The sequence below is a fragment of the Ranitomeya variabilis genome, chromosome 4 (assembly GCF_051348905.1).
Source record: "Ranitomeya variabilis isolate aRanVar5 chromosome 4, aRanVar5.hap1, whole genome shotgun sequence".
NCBI lineage: Eukaryota > Metazoa > Chordata > Amphibia > Anura > Dendrobatidae > Ranitomeya > Ranitomeya variabilis.
The window spans coordinates 515,970,712-515,990,965 of NC_135235.1; the positions used below are offsets into that span (position 1 = coordinate 515,970,712).

The window sequence follows — 20,254 nt, forward strand, 5'->3', positions numbered from 1 at the left end:
CAGCGGCGAGCTCCCTCCACCAGCGCACACTCGCCGGCGACTGACAATGACGTCAGACGCCGGCGACGTGTGCGCTGCGGCTGACTTCAGCTGCCAGCCTCCAATTGGCTGGCTGCTGTTGTTAACTATTGACGTGTGGGCGCGCGCCCGCACATCAATAGGAAACCGCTGCAGCGCCGGAAGGGGCCCGGTGAGCAGATGAGAAAGGGCCCGATGCGGGCCCCCTCTCTCTGCCCACCGGGTCCGGAGGCACATAAATGCCGGCGCCGGCGGGCATTCACAGTACTCGGGCGGATTATCAGAGGGTCAATCTGTGCGGTAGCCCAGGGCCCCCCCACACCACTGGGCCCTGGGCTACTGCCCATATTGAACCTCTGATAATCCGCCCCTGCTAACAGTTTTTTGGGCATAAGTTACATTTTACAAACTAAACTTCTCAATTAATTCATCTAGGGGTGCAGTGATCATATTGACACCACTAGTATGTCACAAAGTTTTAGAACATTGAGCAGTAAAAAAACAATAATCATGTTTGTACCACAAAAATGTTGCTTTAGGCCCAACTTTTCCATTTTCACAAGGGGAAATGAGTGAAAATGGCACCAAAAGTTGTCACTGCTGAATGTGGCAATACCCCATTTGTGGCTGTACTGCTTATCTACACGGCGAGAATAGGGCGGGAAGGAGCACGATTTGACTCTTGGAGAACAAATTATCATACAAAACTTTGCGGACTCCATATTCAGAGCCTCTTAAATGCCAGAAGAGAGGAATGCCCTCTCAAATGACTCCATTTTGGAGATTACACCTCACTAGGAATTTATCTACAGGTGTCGTGACGATTTTGACTCCATGGGTGTTTTCCAGAAACAAGCAGCAGTGGATATTGCCGAGTGAAAATTGAAAATCTGCCAGTGTAGTGCCTAGTGTATTATTAGTGCTCAATTACATTGTAGTACCCATACATTATGCCCAGCTCATGCTTCTGGAGACATTCACCCATACATTTAGCAGGCTCTCATCGCTATAGACATGCCAAACATGTGGATGCTATATGTGGTTTAGGTACACAGGGGCTAAGAAGGGAGAAGGGCATTTGAATTTGGAAGAGCAGAATTACCTGGATTTCTTTTGGGGGGCAAGGAGCCATAGCACTTTTCCAGAGCCTTTGGGCTACCAGTAACGTGGAAGCCCCCAATATTTCTATTGACAGATGACAGACCTGAATGTGGACTTGCTTTTTTTGTGGATTGAGTTGAACCTTTTATTGGGTTCATTTTATATAAAATTTTGGATCACATTTCTCCTATGCTCAATGCTAAGCACTTACATCGGGTTTCTATCTAAATCTTCGAATGTCGTGATTCACACGAATCCCCCAAGGGATCCAGCCACTATAATGAGGCAGCAGAGTTTCTCTCACCTCCATCTAGCCTTTGTTCAGTGGTGTCCTTATTTTCAGAGGTGCACAAAACTGTGGCCGACATTTTTTTGCACGCTTAAAAAGATGGTATCCGCTTGTTCGTAGGCCAGACCACGTCCATACACAGAGTCTCCATTTACCTGATTATAAGGAATCTTCCACTGGGGGTTCCTTTTGAATGACATATTTCAGACATTTATACAGAAAGCCCAGTGTAAGCGCTCAGTGTAGAGTGCAGGATAAATGTTAGACCAGCCTTACTGCGATCTTTGGAGATAGAAAGTCAATAATTGGTTGTATTTATTATTTTACACCATTTCTCGTGAGGTACAAGTGATTAGACGACTTTATTCTTTGAGTTGGTATGATTACAGCAATACTAAATGTATATAGGTTATTTATATGTGGCTTCTATCACACATTAAAAATGGCTTTTTTTTGCATCACCATATTTTGAGAGCTATAATTTTCTCTATTTCTGCCTCCTGAATCATGTGAGGGCTTGTTCTTTGCAGGACTAGTTGACGTTTTTATTCTTACCATTTTCGGGCACATAACATTTTTTGATCGATTTCTATTCTGATTTTTGGGTGGCAGAATTAACAAAAAACAGCAATTCATTGTTTTTTTGTTTTTTTCTTATGCTGTACATCGTATGGTAAAAGTGATAAGACCTCTTTATTTTTCGGGTCTGTACGATTACAGAGATACAACATTTATATAATTTTTTTTATATTTTGCCGCTTTTACACAATAAAAACTATTTTATATAAAAAATAATTGTTTTTGCATCACTCTATTCTGAGAGCTATAACTTTTAAATTTCTTCGCTGTCAGAGCTGTATGGTGGCTTGTTTTTTTATTTACTTTTTCTTTTTGATCACACTTTTTTTGACGGTACGATCAAAAATCATAGTTTTTTTGCCACTTTTTTTTGCGGAGTTCACTGATGGGGTTAAATAGTGTGACAGTTTTATGTGTTGGGTCAAAATATGTGTAATTTTTTTGTTTATTTTTTTACATACTGTAACTATGACTATTTATTAGTTTAATATTTTTTTTCAATTTTTATTAATTTACTTTATGTTTTTTATTTTTACAATTTTGTTTACTTTATTTTAACTTTGTTTCTTAGTCCCTCTATGGGACTTTAACTTTTATTAATCTGATCGCTGGTATAATGCATTACATTACATTACAGTGCATTACAATGCACCAGCATTACAATACATATACATGTCAGTGCTGCACTGACAGAAGCCTCTTAGACCATGCTCTGAACATGGTCTAACAGGCTTGCCGTAGCTGATTGACCCGGATGTCATCATGACGACCTCGGGTTACTATGGCCACAACTGGGACATTGCGGGGGCGCCAATCTGATGGGAGAGGGAGCCAGCTCCCTCTCCCTGCCTTCTAAGTGCTGTAAACACTATGAATCGTAGCATTTAGGGTTTGGAATGGCTCAGGGCAGGCACCGCTCCTGGCAGTGACAGCCGAGGCTCAGCTTTCACTTGAAGTGGTTTTCCCATGTATAAAAGTTGATTTTAATCAATAGATCTTGGAATGATAATAACTTCCACAATTAGATGTGATTAAATAAAATGTTCCTGTGCTGAGATAATCTTATAAATGTGCCCCTGCTCTGTACTGTGTAATGTCTGTGTCTGATCGTGCAGAAATATGGTCTGATCATACCACATCTCCTGGGCAGGGAGAAGCAAAAGTGTATACAGACATTACAGCAGGACATCACAACTGATTATTTTTTTCTGGTAAAACATTTCCCTGCCTATTTTTAAACAACGTTTTACTTCAAAAGCAGAATCATTTGCGATCCCGTGCTGTAACATCTGTATATTCCCCCCTTCCTTACCCAGGAGCGGTGGTATGATATGATGGTTTGATCAGACCATGTTCCTGCACGGTCAGACACAGCCATTATACAGTACACAGCAGGAGCACATTTATAAGATTATCTCTGCACAGGAACAATTTATTTAAATACATCCAATTGTGGAAATTATTCCAAGATCTATTGATTAACCACTTTCTGCCATTGGACGTACTATCCTGTCGAGGTGGGGTGGGCCCTACTTCCCAATGATGGAATAGTACGTCCAGCGCAATAAGCCGCGCTCACGGGGGGAGCGCGGCCGATCGCGGCAGAGTGTCAGCTGACTATCGCAGCTGACATCCGGCACTATGTGCCAGGAGCGGTCACGGACCGCCCCTGGCACATTAACCCCCGGCACACTGCGATCAAACATGATCGCAGTGTTCCGGCGGTACAGGGAAGCATCGCGCAGGGAGGGGGCTCCCTGCGTGCTTCCCTGAGACGGTCGGTACAAGGCGATGTGCTCACCTTGTACCGAGCATCTCCTCCTTGCAGGCCCCAGATCCAAAATGGCCGCGGAGCTGCATCCGGGTCCTGCAGGGAGGTGGCTTCACAGTGCCTGCTCAGAGCAGGCGGAAGCCTGGAGCTGTGCACATCAGATCGCTGATCTGACACAGTGCACAGGAAAATGTCAAATCAGCGACATTGCCCCCCTGGGGCTAAGTAAAAGTGTAAAAAAAAAAAATGTACATGTGTAAAAAAAAAATAATTCCTAAATAAATAATAATTAAAAAAAAATATTGTTCCAATAAATACATTCCTTTTACTAAATAAAAAAAACAAACAATAAAAGTACACATATTTAGTATCGCCGCGTCCGTAACGACCCTACCTATAAAGCTTTCCCACTAGTTAACCCCTTTAGTGAACACCGTAACAAAAAAAAGAGGCAAAAAACAACGCTTTATTATCATACCGCCAAACAAAAAGTGGAATAACACTCGATCAAAAAGACGGAAATCAATAACGATGGTACCGCTGAAAACGTAATCTTATCCCGCAAAAAAACGAGCCACCATACAGCATCATCAGCGAAAAAATAAAAAAGTTATAGCCCTCAGAATAAAGCGATGCAAAAATAATTATTTTTTCTATAAAATAGTTTTTATCATATAAAAGCGCCAAAACATAAAAAAATGATATAAATGAGGTATCGCTGTAATCGCACTGACCCGAAGAATAAAATTGCTTTATCCATTTTACCAAACGCGGAACGGTATAAACGCCCCCCCAAAAAGAAATTCATGAATAGCTGGTTTTTGGTCATTCTGCCTCACAAAAATCGGAATAAAAAGCGATCAAAAAATGTCACGTGCCCGAAAATGTTACCAATAAAAACATCAACTCGTCCCGCAAAAAACAAGACCTCACATGACTCTGTGGACCAAAATATGGAAAAATTATAGCTCTCAAAATGTGGTAACACAAAAACATTTTTTGCAATAAAAAGCGTCTTTTAGTGTGTGACGGCTGCCAATCAAAAATCCGCTAGAAAACGCGCCATAAATAGTAAATCAAACCCCCATTCATCACCCCCTTAGTTACGAAAAATTAAAAAATTAAAAAAAAGAATTTATTTCCATTTTTCCATTAGGGTTAAGACTAGGTTAGGGCTAGGGCTAGGGTTAGGGCTAGGGTTAGGGTTAGGGCTAGCGTTAGGGCTAGGGTTAGGGTTGGGGTTAGGGCTAGGGTTAGGGCTAGGGTTAGGGTTGGGGCTAGGGTTAGGGCTACGGTTAGGGTTAGGGTTGGGGCTAAAGTTAGGGTTGGGGCTAAAGTTAGGGTTGGGGCTAAATTTAAGGTTAGGGTTTGGATTACATTTACGGTTGGAAATAGGGTTGGGATTAGGGTTAGGGGTGAGTCAGGGTTAGGGGTGTGGTTAGGGTTACAGTTGAGATTAGGGTTAGGGGTGTGTTTGGATTAGGGTTTCAGTTAGAATTGGAGGGTTTCCACTGTTTAGGCACATCAGGGGCTCTCCAAACGCGACATGGCGTCCGATCTCAATTCCAGCCAATTCTGCGTTGAAAAAGTAAAACAGTGCTCCTTCCCTTGCGAGCTGTCAAACAGGGGTTTACCCCAACATATGGGGTATCAGCGTACTCAGGACACATTGGACAACAACTTTTGGTGTCCAATTTCTCCTGTTACCCTTGGGAAAATACAAAACTGATGGCTAAAAAATAATTTTTGTGTAAAAAAAAAAAAAAAGGATTTTTTTTGTTTTCACGGCTCTGCGTTATAAACTGGGGGTTCAAAGTTCTCACAACACATCTAGATAAGTTCCTTGAGGTGTCTAGTTTCCAATATGGGGTCACTTGTGGGGGGTTTCTACGGTTTAGGTACATTAGGGGCTCTGCAAACGCAATGTGACGCCTGCAGACCATTCCATCTAAGTCTGCATTCCAAATGGCGCTCCTTCCCTTCCGAGCTCTCCCATACGCCCAAACGGTGGTTCCCCCCACATATGGGGTATCAGCGTACTCAGGACAAATTGGACAGCAACTTTTGGGGTCCAATTTCTCCTGTTACCCTTGGAAAAATACAAAACTGGGGGCTAAAAAATAATTTTTGTGGGAAAAAAAAGAATTTTTATTTTCACGGCTCTGCGTTATAAACTGTAGTGAAACAATTGGGGGTTCAAAGCTCTCACAACACATCTAGATAAGTTCCTTAGGGGGTCTACTTTGCAAAATGGTGTCACTTGTGGGGGTTTCAATGTTTAGGCACATCAGTGGCTCTCCAAACGCAACATGGCGTCCCATCTCAATTCCAGTCAATTTTGCATTGAAAAGTCTAATGGCGCTCCTTCCCTTCCGAGCTCTGCCATGCGCCCAAACAGTGGTTTACCCCCACATATGAGGTATCAGCGTACTCAGGACAAATTGTACAACAACTTTTGGGGTCCATTTTCTCCAGTTACCCTTGGTAAAATAAAACAAATTGGAGCTGAAGTAAATTTTTGGTGTAAAAAAGTTAAATGTTCATTTTTATTTAAACATTCCAAAAATTCCTGTAAAACACCTGAAGAGTTAATAAACTTCTTGAATGTGGTTTTCAGCACCTTGATGGGTGCAGTTTTTAGAATGGTGTCACACTTGGGTATTTTCTATCATATAGACCCCTCAAAATGACTTCAAATGAGATGTGGTCCCTAAAAAAATGGTGTTGTAAAAATGAGAAATTGCTGGTCAAATTTTAACCCTTATAACTCCCTAACAAAAAAAAAATTTGGTTCCAAAATTGTGCTGATGTAAAGTAGACATGAGGGAAATGTTACTTATTAAGTATTTTGTGTGACATATCTCTGTGATTAAATTGTATAAAAATTCAAATTTGGAAAATTACGAAATTTTCAAAATTTTCGCCAAATTTCCGTTTTTTTCACAAATAAACGCAGGTAATATCAAAGAAATGTTACCACTATCATGAAGCACAATATGTCTCGAGAAAACATTGTCAGAATCACTGGGATCCATTGAAGTGTTCCAGAGTTATAACCTCATAAAGGGACAGTGGTCAGAATTGTAAAAATTGGCCCGGTCATTAACGTGCAAACCACCCTTGGGGTAAAGGGGTTAAATTCAACTTTATTTGTGGGAAAACCCTTTAAGTCAAGCTCTGCAGCTACAATCGTGAGAGCACTGCTTCTGTGCTTGCATGAGCCCCATGACGTAAATTTACGCCATTTTGCAGGAACCCCTTCCCGACTATAAAGTAAAATTGCATCAAATGTTTTGAAGGAGTTCAAGGGAATCGATCAGCAGGATTTTTACCCAAAAACTATTTATATGCTCACTAGATGGTGGCCCGATTCTAACGCATCGGGTATTCTAGAATATGTATGTAGTTTTTTTATGAAGTTTTCAGAATAATGCAATTTATACACAGGATTCGGCCGGCCGGGCAGCACCAATTAGCGAAGCGTGGTTCAAATTCTGCACCAATTTGCGGCCGGACTGCGCCGGTCGCTAATTGTTCACAGCCGGGCATGACCAATTAGTGAAGCCAGGGCTGGGTCCAGGTTTTTCAGGGCCCGGGCGACAGAATCTCAGTTGGCCCCCCTCTTTAACACATACCACGATTCATGATGTACAGATACAGCAGAGAAATATACCACAGCCAAGTAGCATATAATATAGCCCACGTAGCATATAACACAGCCCACGTAGCATATAGCACAGCCACGTAGCATATAGCACAGGCCACGTAGTATATAGCACAGGCCACGTAGTATATAACACAGCCCACATAGCATATAGCACAGCCCATGTAGCATATAGCACAGCCACGTAGCATATAACACAGCCACGTAGCATATAGCACAGCCACGTAGCACATAGCATAGCCACGTAGTATATAACACAGCCCACGTAGTATATAGCACAGCCCACGCAGTGTATGACACAGCCCAAGTTGTTAGGGCTGGCGGAACGCACCGAGTAAATATAGAGATGTTATTTGGTGCGTTCGCAGCCCGGGAAAAGAACCTGCTGCTGGCAAACGGCGGCACTATATGGTGGTAGAAGCAATCTCTGTTGCTTCACAGAGTCGCTACAAAGAAAGAGCTGTGTCCTGTTAAACTCCACAGGAATACACCGTAACTGCTGAGCGGAAAGCAGCTTGTGGTCACGCAGTCAAGGAGGCAAACATACAATCTCCTCACCGGAGGAGCCGGTATTCTAGGTGGCTTATTTCAGCCGGGGCCCTGAAACCATACACACAAGCTCCTCACCGGAGGTGCCGGTATTCTAAGTGGCTTATTTCAGCCGGGTCCCTGAATCCACACAAGCGTGACCACATTGGCGCAAAACACATAACTTGCATTGATACTAGCGCATGGCCATGTGGCCATGCAAACCTTATATAGCTGCAGCAAGTACAAGACCTTCCTAGAAGGACCAATGAGAGGCTGCCACAGAGCCTGAGCACCTTCAGGACCTTCCTGGAGAACCATTGGGCTTTGCTGCAGTATCCAAGCATGTGACCCTCGATCTCCAATGAGAGATCTTACCCTGGGCATGCTCAGAAGGAGAAAAGCAGGACTTAGTCCCAAAAGCATCTGCTCGCCGCTGCCCAGCACTGGCTTCAATGGCAGATGCTGGAAAAGCAGCAGTAACCCTTTGCACAGAGTCAGACTGAGTGAGACGCTGGGACCGACGTCTCCGCTGAGCAGGCTCCACTGCGGCAGGAGAAGAATGGGAGACCGCAGCGGAGGTGGCCCGAGATTCCCCCTGTGCAGAGGCGGGAACTCGACCCCTAGCACACATAGTATATAGCACAGCCCACGTAGTACATAACACAGCCCACGCAGTGTATAACAGCCCACATAGCATATAGCACAGCCCACGAAGTGTATAACACAGCCCACGCAGTATATAGCACAGCCCACGTAGTATATAACACAGCCCACATAGTATATAACACAGCCCATGTAGTATATAACACAGCCACGTTGTATATTGCCCAACCATGTATATTGCACAGCTACATAGTATATAGCACAGCCCACATAGTATATAACACAGCCACGTAGTATATAGCACAGCTCATGCAGTATATAACACAGACACGTAGTATATAGCACAGCCCACGCAGTATAAAGCACAACCCACGCAGTGTATAACACAGCCCACTTAGTATATAGCACAGCCACGTAGTATATTGCCCAGCCATGTATATTGCACAGCTACTTTGCATATAGCACAGCCCACGCAGTACATAACACAGCCACATAGTATATAGCACAGCTTACATAGCATATTGCCCAGCCATGTATATTGCACAGCTACATAGTATATAGCACAGCCCACGTAGTATATAACACAGCCACGTAGTATATTGCACAGCTACGTAGTATATAGCACAGCCCACGTAGTATATAACACAGCCACGTAGTATATAACACAGCCACGTAGTATATAGCACAGCCCATGTAGTATATAGCACAGCTCCCGAAGTATATAACAGCCACATAGTATATTGCCCAGCCACATAATATATTGCACAGCTACATAGTATATAGCACAGCCCACGCAGTATATAGCACAGAGACGCAGTATATAACACAGCCGCGTAGTATATAGCACAGCTCATGCAGTATATAACACAGCTACGTAGTATATTGCCCAGCCATGTAATATATTGCACAGCTATGTAGTATATAGCACAGCTCACGTAGTATATAGCACAGCTCATGCAGTATATAACACAGCCACGTAGTATATTGCCCAGCCACGTAATATATTGCACAGCCCACGTAGTATATAGCACAGAGACGCAGTATATAACATAGCTCACGCAGTATATAACACAGCCCACATAGTATATAGCACAGCGATGTAGTATATAGCACAGCCCATGTAGTTTATAGCACAGAGACGTAGTATATAACCCAGTCCACGCAGTATATAACACAGCCCACGCAGTATATAGCACAGCCCACATAGTATATAACACAGCCCACATAGTATATAGCAATGTGGGCACCATATCCCTGGTAAAAGAATTAAAATAAAAAATAGTTATATACTCACCTTCCGGCGGCCCCCGGATCCAGGCGAGGCGTTTAGCGATGCTCCTCGCGATGCTCCGGTCCCAAGAATGCATTGCGGTCTTACGAGATGATGACGTAGTGGTCTCGCGAGACCGCTAAGTCATCATCTCACAAGACCGCAATGCATGGCCCGGAGTGTCGCGAGGAAAAGCGCCGGAAAGGCGCCGGAAGGTGAGTATATAATGATTTTATATTTTATATTATTATTTTTAACATTAGATCTTTTTACTATTGATGCTGCATAGGCAGCATCAATAGTAAAAAGTTGGTCACACAGGGTTAATAGCAGCGTTAATGGACTGCATTACACCGTGGTATAACGCGGTGTAACGCAGCCATTAACTCTGTGTGAGCGCTGACTGGAGGGGGCACTGACAGAGAGTAGGAAGGGGCGAATTCGCGGCCGGACTGTGCCCAATCAGCGACGCGGGATTTCCGTGACAGACAGACAGACAAACAGTTGGAAGTGCCCCTTAGACGATTATATATAGATGTAGCTCTTTCAAATGCAAGTCCAGCAATACCTTTACATGGCCATTCCATGCATTCATTACTGAGAAATTATCATTTGAAGGGAAATGCACACGAGGCTGTAGAACTATGGTAGATCTGAAGACTCAGTCACTCCAACTCTGCTTCCTTCTCCTTGTGCGATGTCATTCAAACGAGAGGAGGCTGCACTGGGCGAGAAAGAGACCTGGAGTGACAGGGCTTCAGATGTACAGTCTAATTTGCATATCAATTAAAATGCTTTCTCAGTAATGGAGAAACAATCTGGCACTGTAAGGGTATTGCTAAACTTGTCTTTGAAAGAACATCATACTCATATGAATAATTTTGGGTGTGAAATTCTATTGACAGATTTCCTCTAAAAGAAGTGATTACAGTTTTGAAATTACAGTGCATATGTTCATTCTTTTTGACGTTTTTTGTAATGCTTTTTCAGGCAGAATACACCTGAAAAAAAAAGTTGTATACACATACAGTGGCTTGTAAACGTTTGGACACCCCTGGTCAAATACTGTTATTGTGAAAGTTGAAGATTAAATGATTTATAAAAGGCCTAATATTAAAGATGACACATTTACTTTGTATTTTAGTAAAAAAAAAAATAATAATTTTTTACATTTTAAAAATTAGAAAAAAGAAAGTGGGTCGATGCAAAAGGTTTGGCACCCTGCATGATGAGTACCTAGTAGCACCCTATTTTGCAAGTCTCACAGTTTAACGCTTTTTGGAGCTAGCCAAGAGTCTTTCAATTCTTGTTGGAGGGATTTTCATTCATTCCTCCTTGGAAAATTCTTCCAGTTATGTGAGATTCCTGGGTCGTCTTGCATGCATTGTTATTTTGAGGTCTAGCCACAGATTTTCATTGATGTTAAGATCAGGGAACTGTGAGGACCATTGTAAAACCTTGTGCCTTTTGAGATAGTCTATTATGGATTTTGATATGTGTTTAGGATCATCATTATCCATTTGTAGAAGCCATCCTCTTTTCAACTTCAGCTTTTTTACAGATAGTGTTATGTTTGCATCAAGATTTTGTTAAAATTTCATTTAATCTATTCTTCTCTCTTCTCGTGAAATGATGCCCTTACCATTGGCTACAACACAAGCTAAAAGCATGATTGATCCACCCCGATGCCTAATTGTTGATGAGATGTTCTTTTCCTGAAATTCTGTGCCCTTTTTTCTCCACACATACTTTGATCATTGTGGCTAAAGAGTTCTATTTTAACCTCATCGGTCCACAAGACTTGTTGAAGGCAATATTTGTGCAGGTGTCCCTGAATAAGGCTAGGTTCACATTGCGTTAGTGCAGTCCGTTCAACGCATGTGTTAAACAGACTGCGTAAACGCAAGTGCCGAAAAAGATTGCGTTATGCGATCGTGCTAGCGCAGATGCCCTATCTGCGCTAGCGGCGACGGACCCCCGAAACGCTGCAGACCGCGTCCGAGGGTCCATCACAGAATGATGGCGAATGCGCCCGATAATAGGGGTTAATGGCAGCGTTAAAGGACTGCATTACACCGCGTTATGCTGCAGTGTAACGCAGTCCGTCTAACGGACTGCCATAACGCAGTGTGACCCCAGCCTAATAGAGCAATGTACCACAACTCTAGAGTCTGCTAAATGTTTCTGAAGGTCTTTTGCAGTCAAGCAAGGGATCTGATTTGCTTCTCTAGCAATCCTACAAGCAGCTCTCACTAAAATTTTGCTTGCTCTTCCAGAGCTTATCTTGACTGACATTGTTCCTGTTAACTGCCATTTCTTGATTGCATTTCAAACTGAGGAAAGGGCAACTTGAAACCGCTTTGCTATCATCTTATAGCCTTCTCCTGTGTTGTGGGCCTCCACATTTTTCATTTTCAGAGTAGTAGGCAGCTGCTTAGAAGAACCGATGGCTGCTGTTTTTTGGCACAAGGTTAGAGGAGACTGGGTTTTTATAAATTCAGAAAATTTGCATCACCTGGCCTAGTGAACAAGCAATAGCCCAAACAGGGTAATAAAGGTCTGAAACCTTGGTAAAAGTTATCTGAACACACGTCTCCAAGGGTACTTAAACTTTTGCATCTGCCCATTTTGCTTTTTTGGAGTTTAAAAGATGTAAAAAAATGACTCTTTCACTCTCTCTCTTTCGCTGTCTGTATGTAATATATACTGCTGAAAAAAATAAAGGGAACACTTAAACAACAGAATATAACTCCAAGTAAATCAAACTTCTGTGAAATCAAACTGTCCGCTTAGGAAGCAATACTGTTTGACAATCAATTTCACATGCTGTTGTGCAAATGGAATAGATAACAGATGGAAATTACTGGAAATTATCAAGACACACTCAATAAAGGAGTGGTTCTGCAGGTGGGGACCACAGACCACATTTCAGTACCAATGCTTTCTGGCTGATGTTTTGGTCACTCTTGAATGTTGGTTGTACTTTCACACTTGTGGTAGCATGAGACATACTCTACAACCCACAAAAGTGGCTCAGGTAGTGCAGCTCATCCAGGATGGCACATCAATGCGAGCTGTGGCAAGAAGGTTTGCTGTGTCTGTCAGCGTGGTGTCCAGAGGCTGGAGGCACTACCAGGAGAAAGGCCAGTACAATAGGAGATGTGGAGGGGGCCGTAGGAGGGCAACAACCCAACAGCAGGACCGCTACCTCAGCCTTTGTGCAAGGAGGAACAAGAGGAGCACTGCCAGAGCCCTGCAAAACAACCTCCAGCAGGCCACAAATGTGCATGTGTCTACACAAATGGTTAGAAACTGACTCCATGAGGATGGTCTGAGTGCCCGACGTCCAAAGACGGGGGTTGTGCTCCAGCCCAACACCGTGCAGGACGCATGGCATTTGCCACAGAACACCAGGATTGGCAAATTCACCACTGGCGCTCTGTGCTCTTCACAGATGAAAGCAGGTTCACACTGAGCACATGTGACAGACGTGACAGAGTCTGGAGATGCTGTGGAGAGCGATCTGCTGCCTGCAACATCCTTCATCATGACCAGTTTGGCAGTGGGTCAGTAATGGTGTGGGGTAGCATTTCTTTGGAGGGCCGCACAGCCCTCCATGTGCTCGCTAGAGGTAGTCTGGCTGCCATTAGATACCAAGATGAGATCCTCAGACCCCTTGTGAGACCATATGCTGGTGCGGTTGGCCCTGGGTTCCTCCTAATGCAGGACAATGCCAGACCTCATGTGGCTGGAGTGTGTCAGCAGTTCCTCCAAGATGAAGGCATTGAAGCTATGGATTGGCCCGCCCGTTCCCCAGACCTGAATCCGATTGAACATATCTGGGACATCATGTCTCGCACCATCCACCAACGTCATGTTGCACCACAGACTGTCCAGGAGTTGACGGATGCTTTAGTCCAGGTCTGGGAGGAGATCCCTCAGGAGACCATCCTCTGCCTCATCAGGAGCATGCTCAGGCATTGTAGGGAGGTCATACAGGCACGTGGAGGGCACACACACTACTGAGCATCATTTCTTTGTCTTGAGGCATTTCCACTGAAGTTGGATCAGCCTGTAATTTGATTTTCCACTTTGATTTTGAGTATCATTCCAAATTCAGACCTCCGTGGGATATTAGTTGTGATTTACGTTGATCATTTTTAGGTTTTATTCTTCTCAACACATTCCACTATTTAATGAATAAAGATTTGCAATTAGAATATTTAATTCAGTGATATCTACAGTAGGATGTGGGATTTTAGTGTTCCCTTTATTTTTTTGAGCAGTGTATTTGTTTTTATTTCTTAGCTTTACATGATTACTTTTGTAGTTTTTATTGAAAATTCCTTTGTTCATCTTCTCTCTATAAGTTTAAGGGATGATCTTGATATGGAGCGTAAGCCATCGAATGTCACCTAATTAGCTATTAACACAACTCAGCAGGCTGTGTCCGGCCATCTTTGCCCCCTGAACCTCTATACCCCAGAGGAATACACCAATCTTGATCTGTATTGTTCTCCATTTGATTTTCTTCCTGTTTTTTTTTCCTTTTTATTCTTTCTATAAATATAGATTTAATTTAGTCTTTCTTTCTATAAACGATTCCCTGATTTCCCCTCAGGGGGGATTTGTGAATTAATTTGAACAATGCCACGCTTGAGAGGGCTTGCTGCATTTTCTCTGCCTGTAGTTAGAAGCAGTTTGGGGACACTGATAAGGATTTCAATAGGGCCGTTTTCCCAGAAAGAGGTCATTTTATCTTTGCCAGGATACAGCACTCTGTGTTTTTATGACAGAAAAGATGCCTTTTCCCTCATCTTGATGTTGAATCATTATTTTATGTTCTCCAGAACACTTAAGACAATAGAAAAATATCAGGAGAAGACATGACACTGACTAGTGTAAGGCTAGGATCCAGAAAAGAAAAGCATAAAAGCCTGAGAGATGGGTTAGATATTTGATAAGGTGATGTATTTCATTGTGTGATAACTGAAGAGTCTACTGACAGCGCATCCATTTTACCAGCACCAACAAAAGGGGAAGAAATGGGTGAAATAATGGGTGCAAGTCGCATTTATGGCTTTACCTAATAAAAAGGCAACATAGTCAATTTTCCTCTACCACCTCCGTTATATACCCAGAAGATGAAATTTCATGGAAATGTATAAACCCAAGTACAGAACTGCCCTGAGGATAGGACATCAGTGTAATTGAATCTGGGTGATAGACCTGCTGCTGACAAAGTTGTTTTTTAAGATCTTTCCTTTCTTCAAACACACAGGCTTTATACCCCAATAGAAAGGTTGTCTTCTGTCAGTGTCAGATGCAAATACATTACAAGGATGAGTTGGAAACTACTAAAATCTTTGATATTTTTTTTTAAGTAATATTATGTGACAACCTGAATATTGATTTTTAAAACCAGTATTTTTTAGAGATGGGAGAATTAACAGGAATCTGGTCTTTTGAACAGTGACTTGTGGTTATGAGACTTGCGAATCGACTTACCCCCTGGCATTACTGGCTGTTCTTTTGGTTAGCCGGGCACTATATCGTGTCTGCATCACGCTGCAATGATAATGTTTCACCAGCCCGGCTAATCAAAAGAAGAGTTGGGACTGCTGGGAGATTCCCAGGCCTCTCATTTTGTAGTCACAGATTACTGACCTGGTCGAAAAACCTTAGCCCTGCGTATCGATTCTCCTATCAGCAGTATTATCAAGTATATTATGTTATATATGAAATAGGCAGTCTAGGCGTTGTTAAACTTGAAGGATTTGTTTGTTGACTCAGACATTGGAGCAATGGTTATAAATGTTAAATCACTGAAAGCTGTTAGGGTCCCCCAAGAATTATTAGAACCAGGGTATGGATAGATGGGTGTAGGGGATGAGACCTTGATTCCAGTAAAGTGTCCCTTACTGGTCTGCATGCTGTCATTAAGATACAATCCTTGCTTTTTCTGATGCAGATCTAGCAGTTCTCTTAATGTTGAGCTCAGTATAACCATGCCCACAACATTGATGGGAATCTTTCTCTGTACACTGTACATTGACAGAAAGGTACTAATCAGTAGTGAGGGTGGGGTTACTCTGAGTACAAGGACTAGGAAGCACAAGACAACTAGTCCTGTAATGTTAATCTCCTGCTGATAAAACACTGATGTTATTGAAACGGCAACAGCCAGGTAAGTGACACATCATTGGAATCAGGCTCTCAGCCCCTATATCATGTTGCTCTCAGATTACATAGAAAAAAAAACCTGATGACAGATTCCCTTGAAAGCACGTGTCCACTGCTCTGACAACCACTGTATCCCCCCTTATAAAATAACAGCAATAAATAAAATATAATTACAGCAGTATGGACACTGGCTCTCCAGGGCTCTCGTGACATTGTTATGTCGCATGTTCCCTGCGCTTCACTCTCCCCTACTTCGGAGAAAGCCAAAAATCCAGAGGAAACGAGAGAGCAGCTGCAGTTCTCACTTGCTCCGGATGTCGCTCCGGATGTCACTTATGAACATAGTCATTGTCTAAGTAGTGGACAATCCACTTAATTTATACCCACCAGTATCTGTCCAGCAAACTGGTTGTCCGACTTTCTCATTAGTTGTATGTGGCTTGCTAAACACGTAAATATCTGTGAATTCAGTGTAAATTAAAGGAAATCTCATGAATCCTTTCAGCACAGTCAGGTGAGGATGTACGAGTGTCTAGCCTTGTACCCGGTTACCAACATCCATTCAAACATTTCATGAATTGTCTTGTAGAAGTTTGTTTCAGAAATGTGTTGGTGGTCATAACTTCTGGGCCCAGAGAACAGGACACCCATCCAAGACTATGGCAGTGCAAGATGTTTCATTGGTATTGAAGTATATCACGTTTCACCCCCAAACAAGGGACTTCATCAGGTCGAAGACACATGTTCAGGGTCAAAACACTCTATACGGCTATACCATCAAAGCAGCCTTATTCAGTACTGTCCTCTCACATGTTTTTACTGCTGTGAGGAACCACAAGAGGTGTCCTAGAGATGTTACATGTTTATACATATATTCCCTGGTTATGTCTTGCATCTTTAGAAACCTCATAACCATTATGAGACTGTAAGTAGAGTTTTTTGCAGTCAAATTTGTGATAAGCTTCTTCTTTTCTAGGTACCCATACTCCTGGTGGTCCATTGTTGGCATCTCTCGGGATACCCAGCCGACCAATCCAAACACATTTGGACATCAAGCATCTTCTAACATTCAGGATCAATGGTGTCTCTCCACTCAGCCTCTTCCCAAACTTTAATGCTGTAGGTATATTCTTCACTTCTCTTTTTCCATTCTGAAATATATGGAAGCCCAAAGCTACTATCTCTGTCACCAAAAAAGTTCCTCTTAAAGGGAACGTGTCATCAGAAAATGACCTATCGTTTAAATCATGTTTTTATGTTAAATATATTTTTATGGTTGTAAAGAAGCATGCTTTAATCTGGGCAAAGGCCATTGTGAACGGAAGGGGGAGATGGTAGCTGTGCCATTACCTATTGTGAATGGTGGATTAAAATAGTGTGACTTTTCATGCTAATCTTGTCTGTGATGATAACGAGACTGCTGAAGAGTCATCTGTTTAGAACAGGAAGTTTGATGCATTGTGGCCAGTGTGAAATTTTAAATATTTCTGATTTTTTTTATACAGATAATAACATGAAAAAAAAGATAAAAAACTTTAAAATAAAAGACAGTAAAAATAAACACCTGATTTAAAACAACAGCTCATTTTCTGCTGACTTTAAGTCTCTCAGGTATTTTTCCTAAAACCTATCCTTCTCATTGTCAGAGATATACATGATTTTCCCCTAAAATGTCTTCACCCTCAGGTCTGTGCACAAGGGGAGGCAGCGGTACATCTGAAGTCTGGCAATACTGTATAAATGGAGATATATGGAGGATCAGGATTGGTTTATCTAAGGCTGCCGTCACACTAGCAGGATTTGGTCAGTATTTTACATCAGTATCTGTAAGCCAAAACCAGGAGTGGGTGATAAATACAGAAGTGGTGCATATGTTTCTATTATACTTTTCCTCTAATTGTTCCACTCCTGGTTTTGGCTTACACATACTGATGTAAAATACTGACCAAATACTGACAGTGTGATGGCAGCCTAAGCCTGAGTATCATATTACATATCCTTATAATCACCGATCCATAATATAATTGTCTACATAGCCACAGTTTATACAACGTGAGATGCCCTGAAAGGTTACACATGAACACATTAATGATACAAAAATGTAGCATTTATTCCTCCTTGAACCAAATTCCATGAATATTTTTTCCCCTGGAAATCCTCATTACATATTTACCAACACCATGTTTTTGAGATGAAGAATATCTGCACTCGTGCTGGTCATGCTGTTTATGTAGATTTAGACAAGAGACTGAGCAAAAAGCAATGTGCATGACAAGTAATGTAGTACGTAGTAAGATATTTGTTTTTCCCTCTGAGAATAAAACATACCTAAGATTTGTACATTTGGACTCTTTAATTTGCCAATTTTACAGATCTCTTTAGTATAACATGTATTCTCGATAGGTATTATATCCCTTGTTACCTTCCAATTGGACAGCTTTTGTTTTTTTATGTAAAAGCAATATAAACTCTAGGGTGCTGTACACATGAAAATGGGTTCAGGTTGCTAACCAGAGACAATAATAATAATGTTTATTTTTATATAGCGCTAACATATTCCGCAGCGCATTACAGACATTATCATCACTGTCCCCAATGGGGCTCACAATCTAAATTCCTTATCTGTATGTCTTTGGAATGTGGGAGGAAACCGGAGTGCCCAGAGGAAACCCACGCAAACACGGGGAGAACATACAAACCCCTTGCAGATGTTGTCCTTGGTGGGATTTGAACCCAGGACTCCAGGCAAGGCTGCAGTGCTAACCAATAAAAACAAGTACAAAACACATGCTCTTTAAGAGGTATTCGCAAGATAGTCAATCATATCCTAACCCCAGTGATCTCAAGAAGAGGGCTAAACAGAGCCTTACCTGAATGAAGTGTGGTTAAAGCATGCGTGCCTATGCTCTATTCATTGTTGGAGATCAAGTACAATGACTGTTTTCTGGCATTCCCATATACAATGAATAAAGCAGAAGTGTACTGTACATGCTCATCCTCTGTTCCATTCACAATGGGGTTATCTTGTTCGCTTGGTGTCCTAACACTGAGGATTCTAGTTCACTACAACAAAGAAAAATTGTTCCAGCTTCTTCATAAAATTTGATACTTTAATCCAACATATTAAAATAGAAAAGGACACACTCCTGGGACAATGCCATAGCACATGTGAAGAGAGCTACGCGTTTCGACCTTGCGGTCTTTGTCACAGCTTTGTCACGGCTGTGACAAAGACCGCAAGGTCGAAACGCGTAGCTCTCTTCACATGTGCTATGGCATTGTCCCAGGAGTGTGTCCTTTTCTATTTTAATATGTTGGATTAAAGTATCAAATTTTATGAAGAAGCTGGAACAATTTTTCTTTGTTGTTGGGATTCTACTACATCGTGTCAGGACGAAGTTCCGTGCCTCTTGCATCTATCGGTGAGCTGGCTTTTTTTCTCTTTTTTGTTTGATATTCTAGATCACTGACTATGTTTAGAATCCCCTTTACAGTACAAGGGATGGCCCTATGTATGCAGTAGGTGAGGAAAGAAGCTGGTCACATGGTAGTGTAATGGCAGCAACGTTATCTATCTTAGGAAGGTTTTCAGATTGTATTTAAAGCGTTTGATGGTGGAAGAAAGTCTTATATGTTGGGGTAGCAAATCGCAAAGTATGGTGGATGCAAAGGAGATAAATAGGAGGTCTTTCTAGACCCAGAGTTTATACCAGCCCCACCAGAGATTATACCAGCTAGTAGTTACTTAAAGACCTTTTAGGACTGAGAGGTAGTGAGGGGGATCATATACGAGGGTCGATATGTGACTCCCAGGATGGGGACGGAGTCATATTAAACCAGCTGGAGCGACTTGTGCTGACAGCAGAATGCCTGTGAATCACAAGGCAAAATAAAAGGAAATGTGGATTGGGTCCAAGTAGTTGACCCAGTCAGATGTTTAGGAAAACCTGACAAGGGCTTTTATTTTTAGAGGGGTTTGCAGGTTTGGTAGTGGGGCGAATCCCTCTCTCCACTCCGGGTTTTGGAAGTGGCCCTATGGCTACAATTCCATTTAATCTCACAGTTTGGCTTTGGCTGTATCAGTTTGGAGTCTTGCAAGCTGCAGATCAGGAGGCTCTGTGCAACCCACGCCTGTGTAAATCCAACACAGAGCCAGGGACTTCCCAGCGGCTGACGCATCCAGGAATTACATCAAGGCCATTGCCCACAGCAACAGGTTGGAACAAGTACTATTTGTGGAAAACC

The 20,254-nt window shown here is 42.3% G+C and overlaps 1 protein-coding gene across 5 annotated transcripts in view; it reads left to right on the plus strand.

The window, feature by feature from the left end:
• The window catches only part of LOC143765461 (zinc finger protein 385C-like), a 528,254-nt gene that overhangs the window by 407,884 nt on the left and 100,116 nt on the right, over positions 1–20,254 (plus strand). For all 5 annotated transcript variants that reach the window (XM_077252151.1, XM_077252149.1, XM_077252150.1 and 2 more), the window contains one exon: positions 16,986–17,128. In XM_077252151.1, the coding sequence (XP_077108266.1) occupies positions 16,986–17,128 (143 nt within the window). The remainder of the gene's footprint in view (positions 1–16,985; positions 17,129–20,254) is intronic.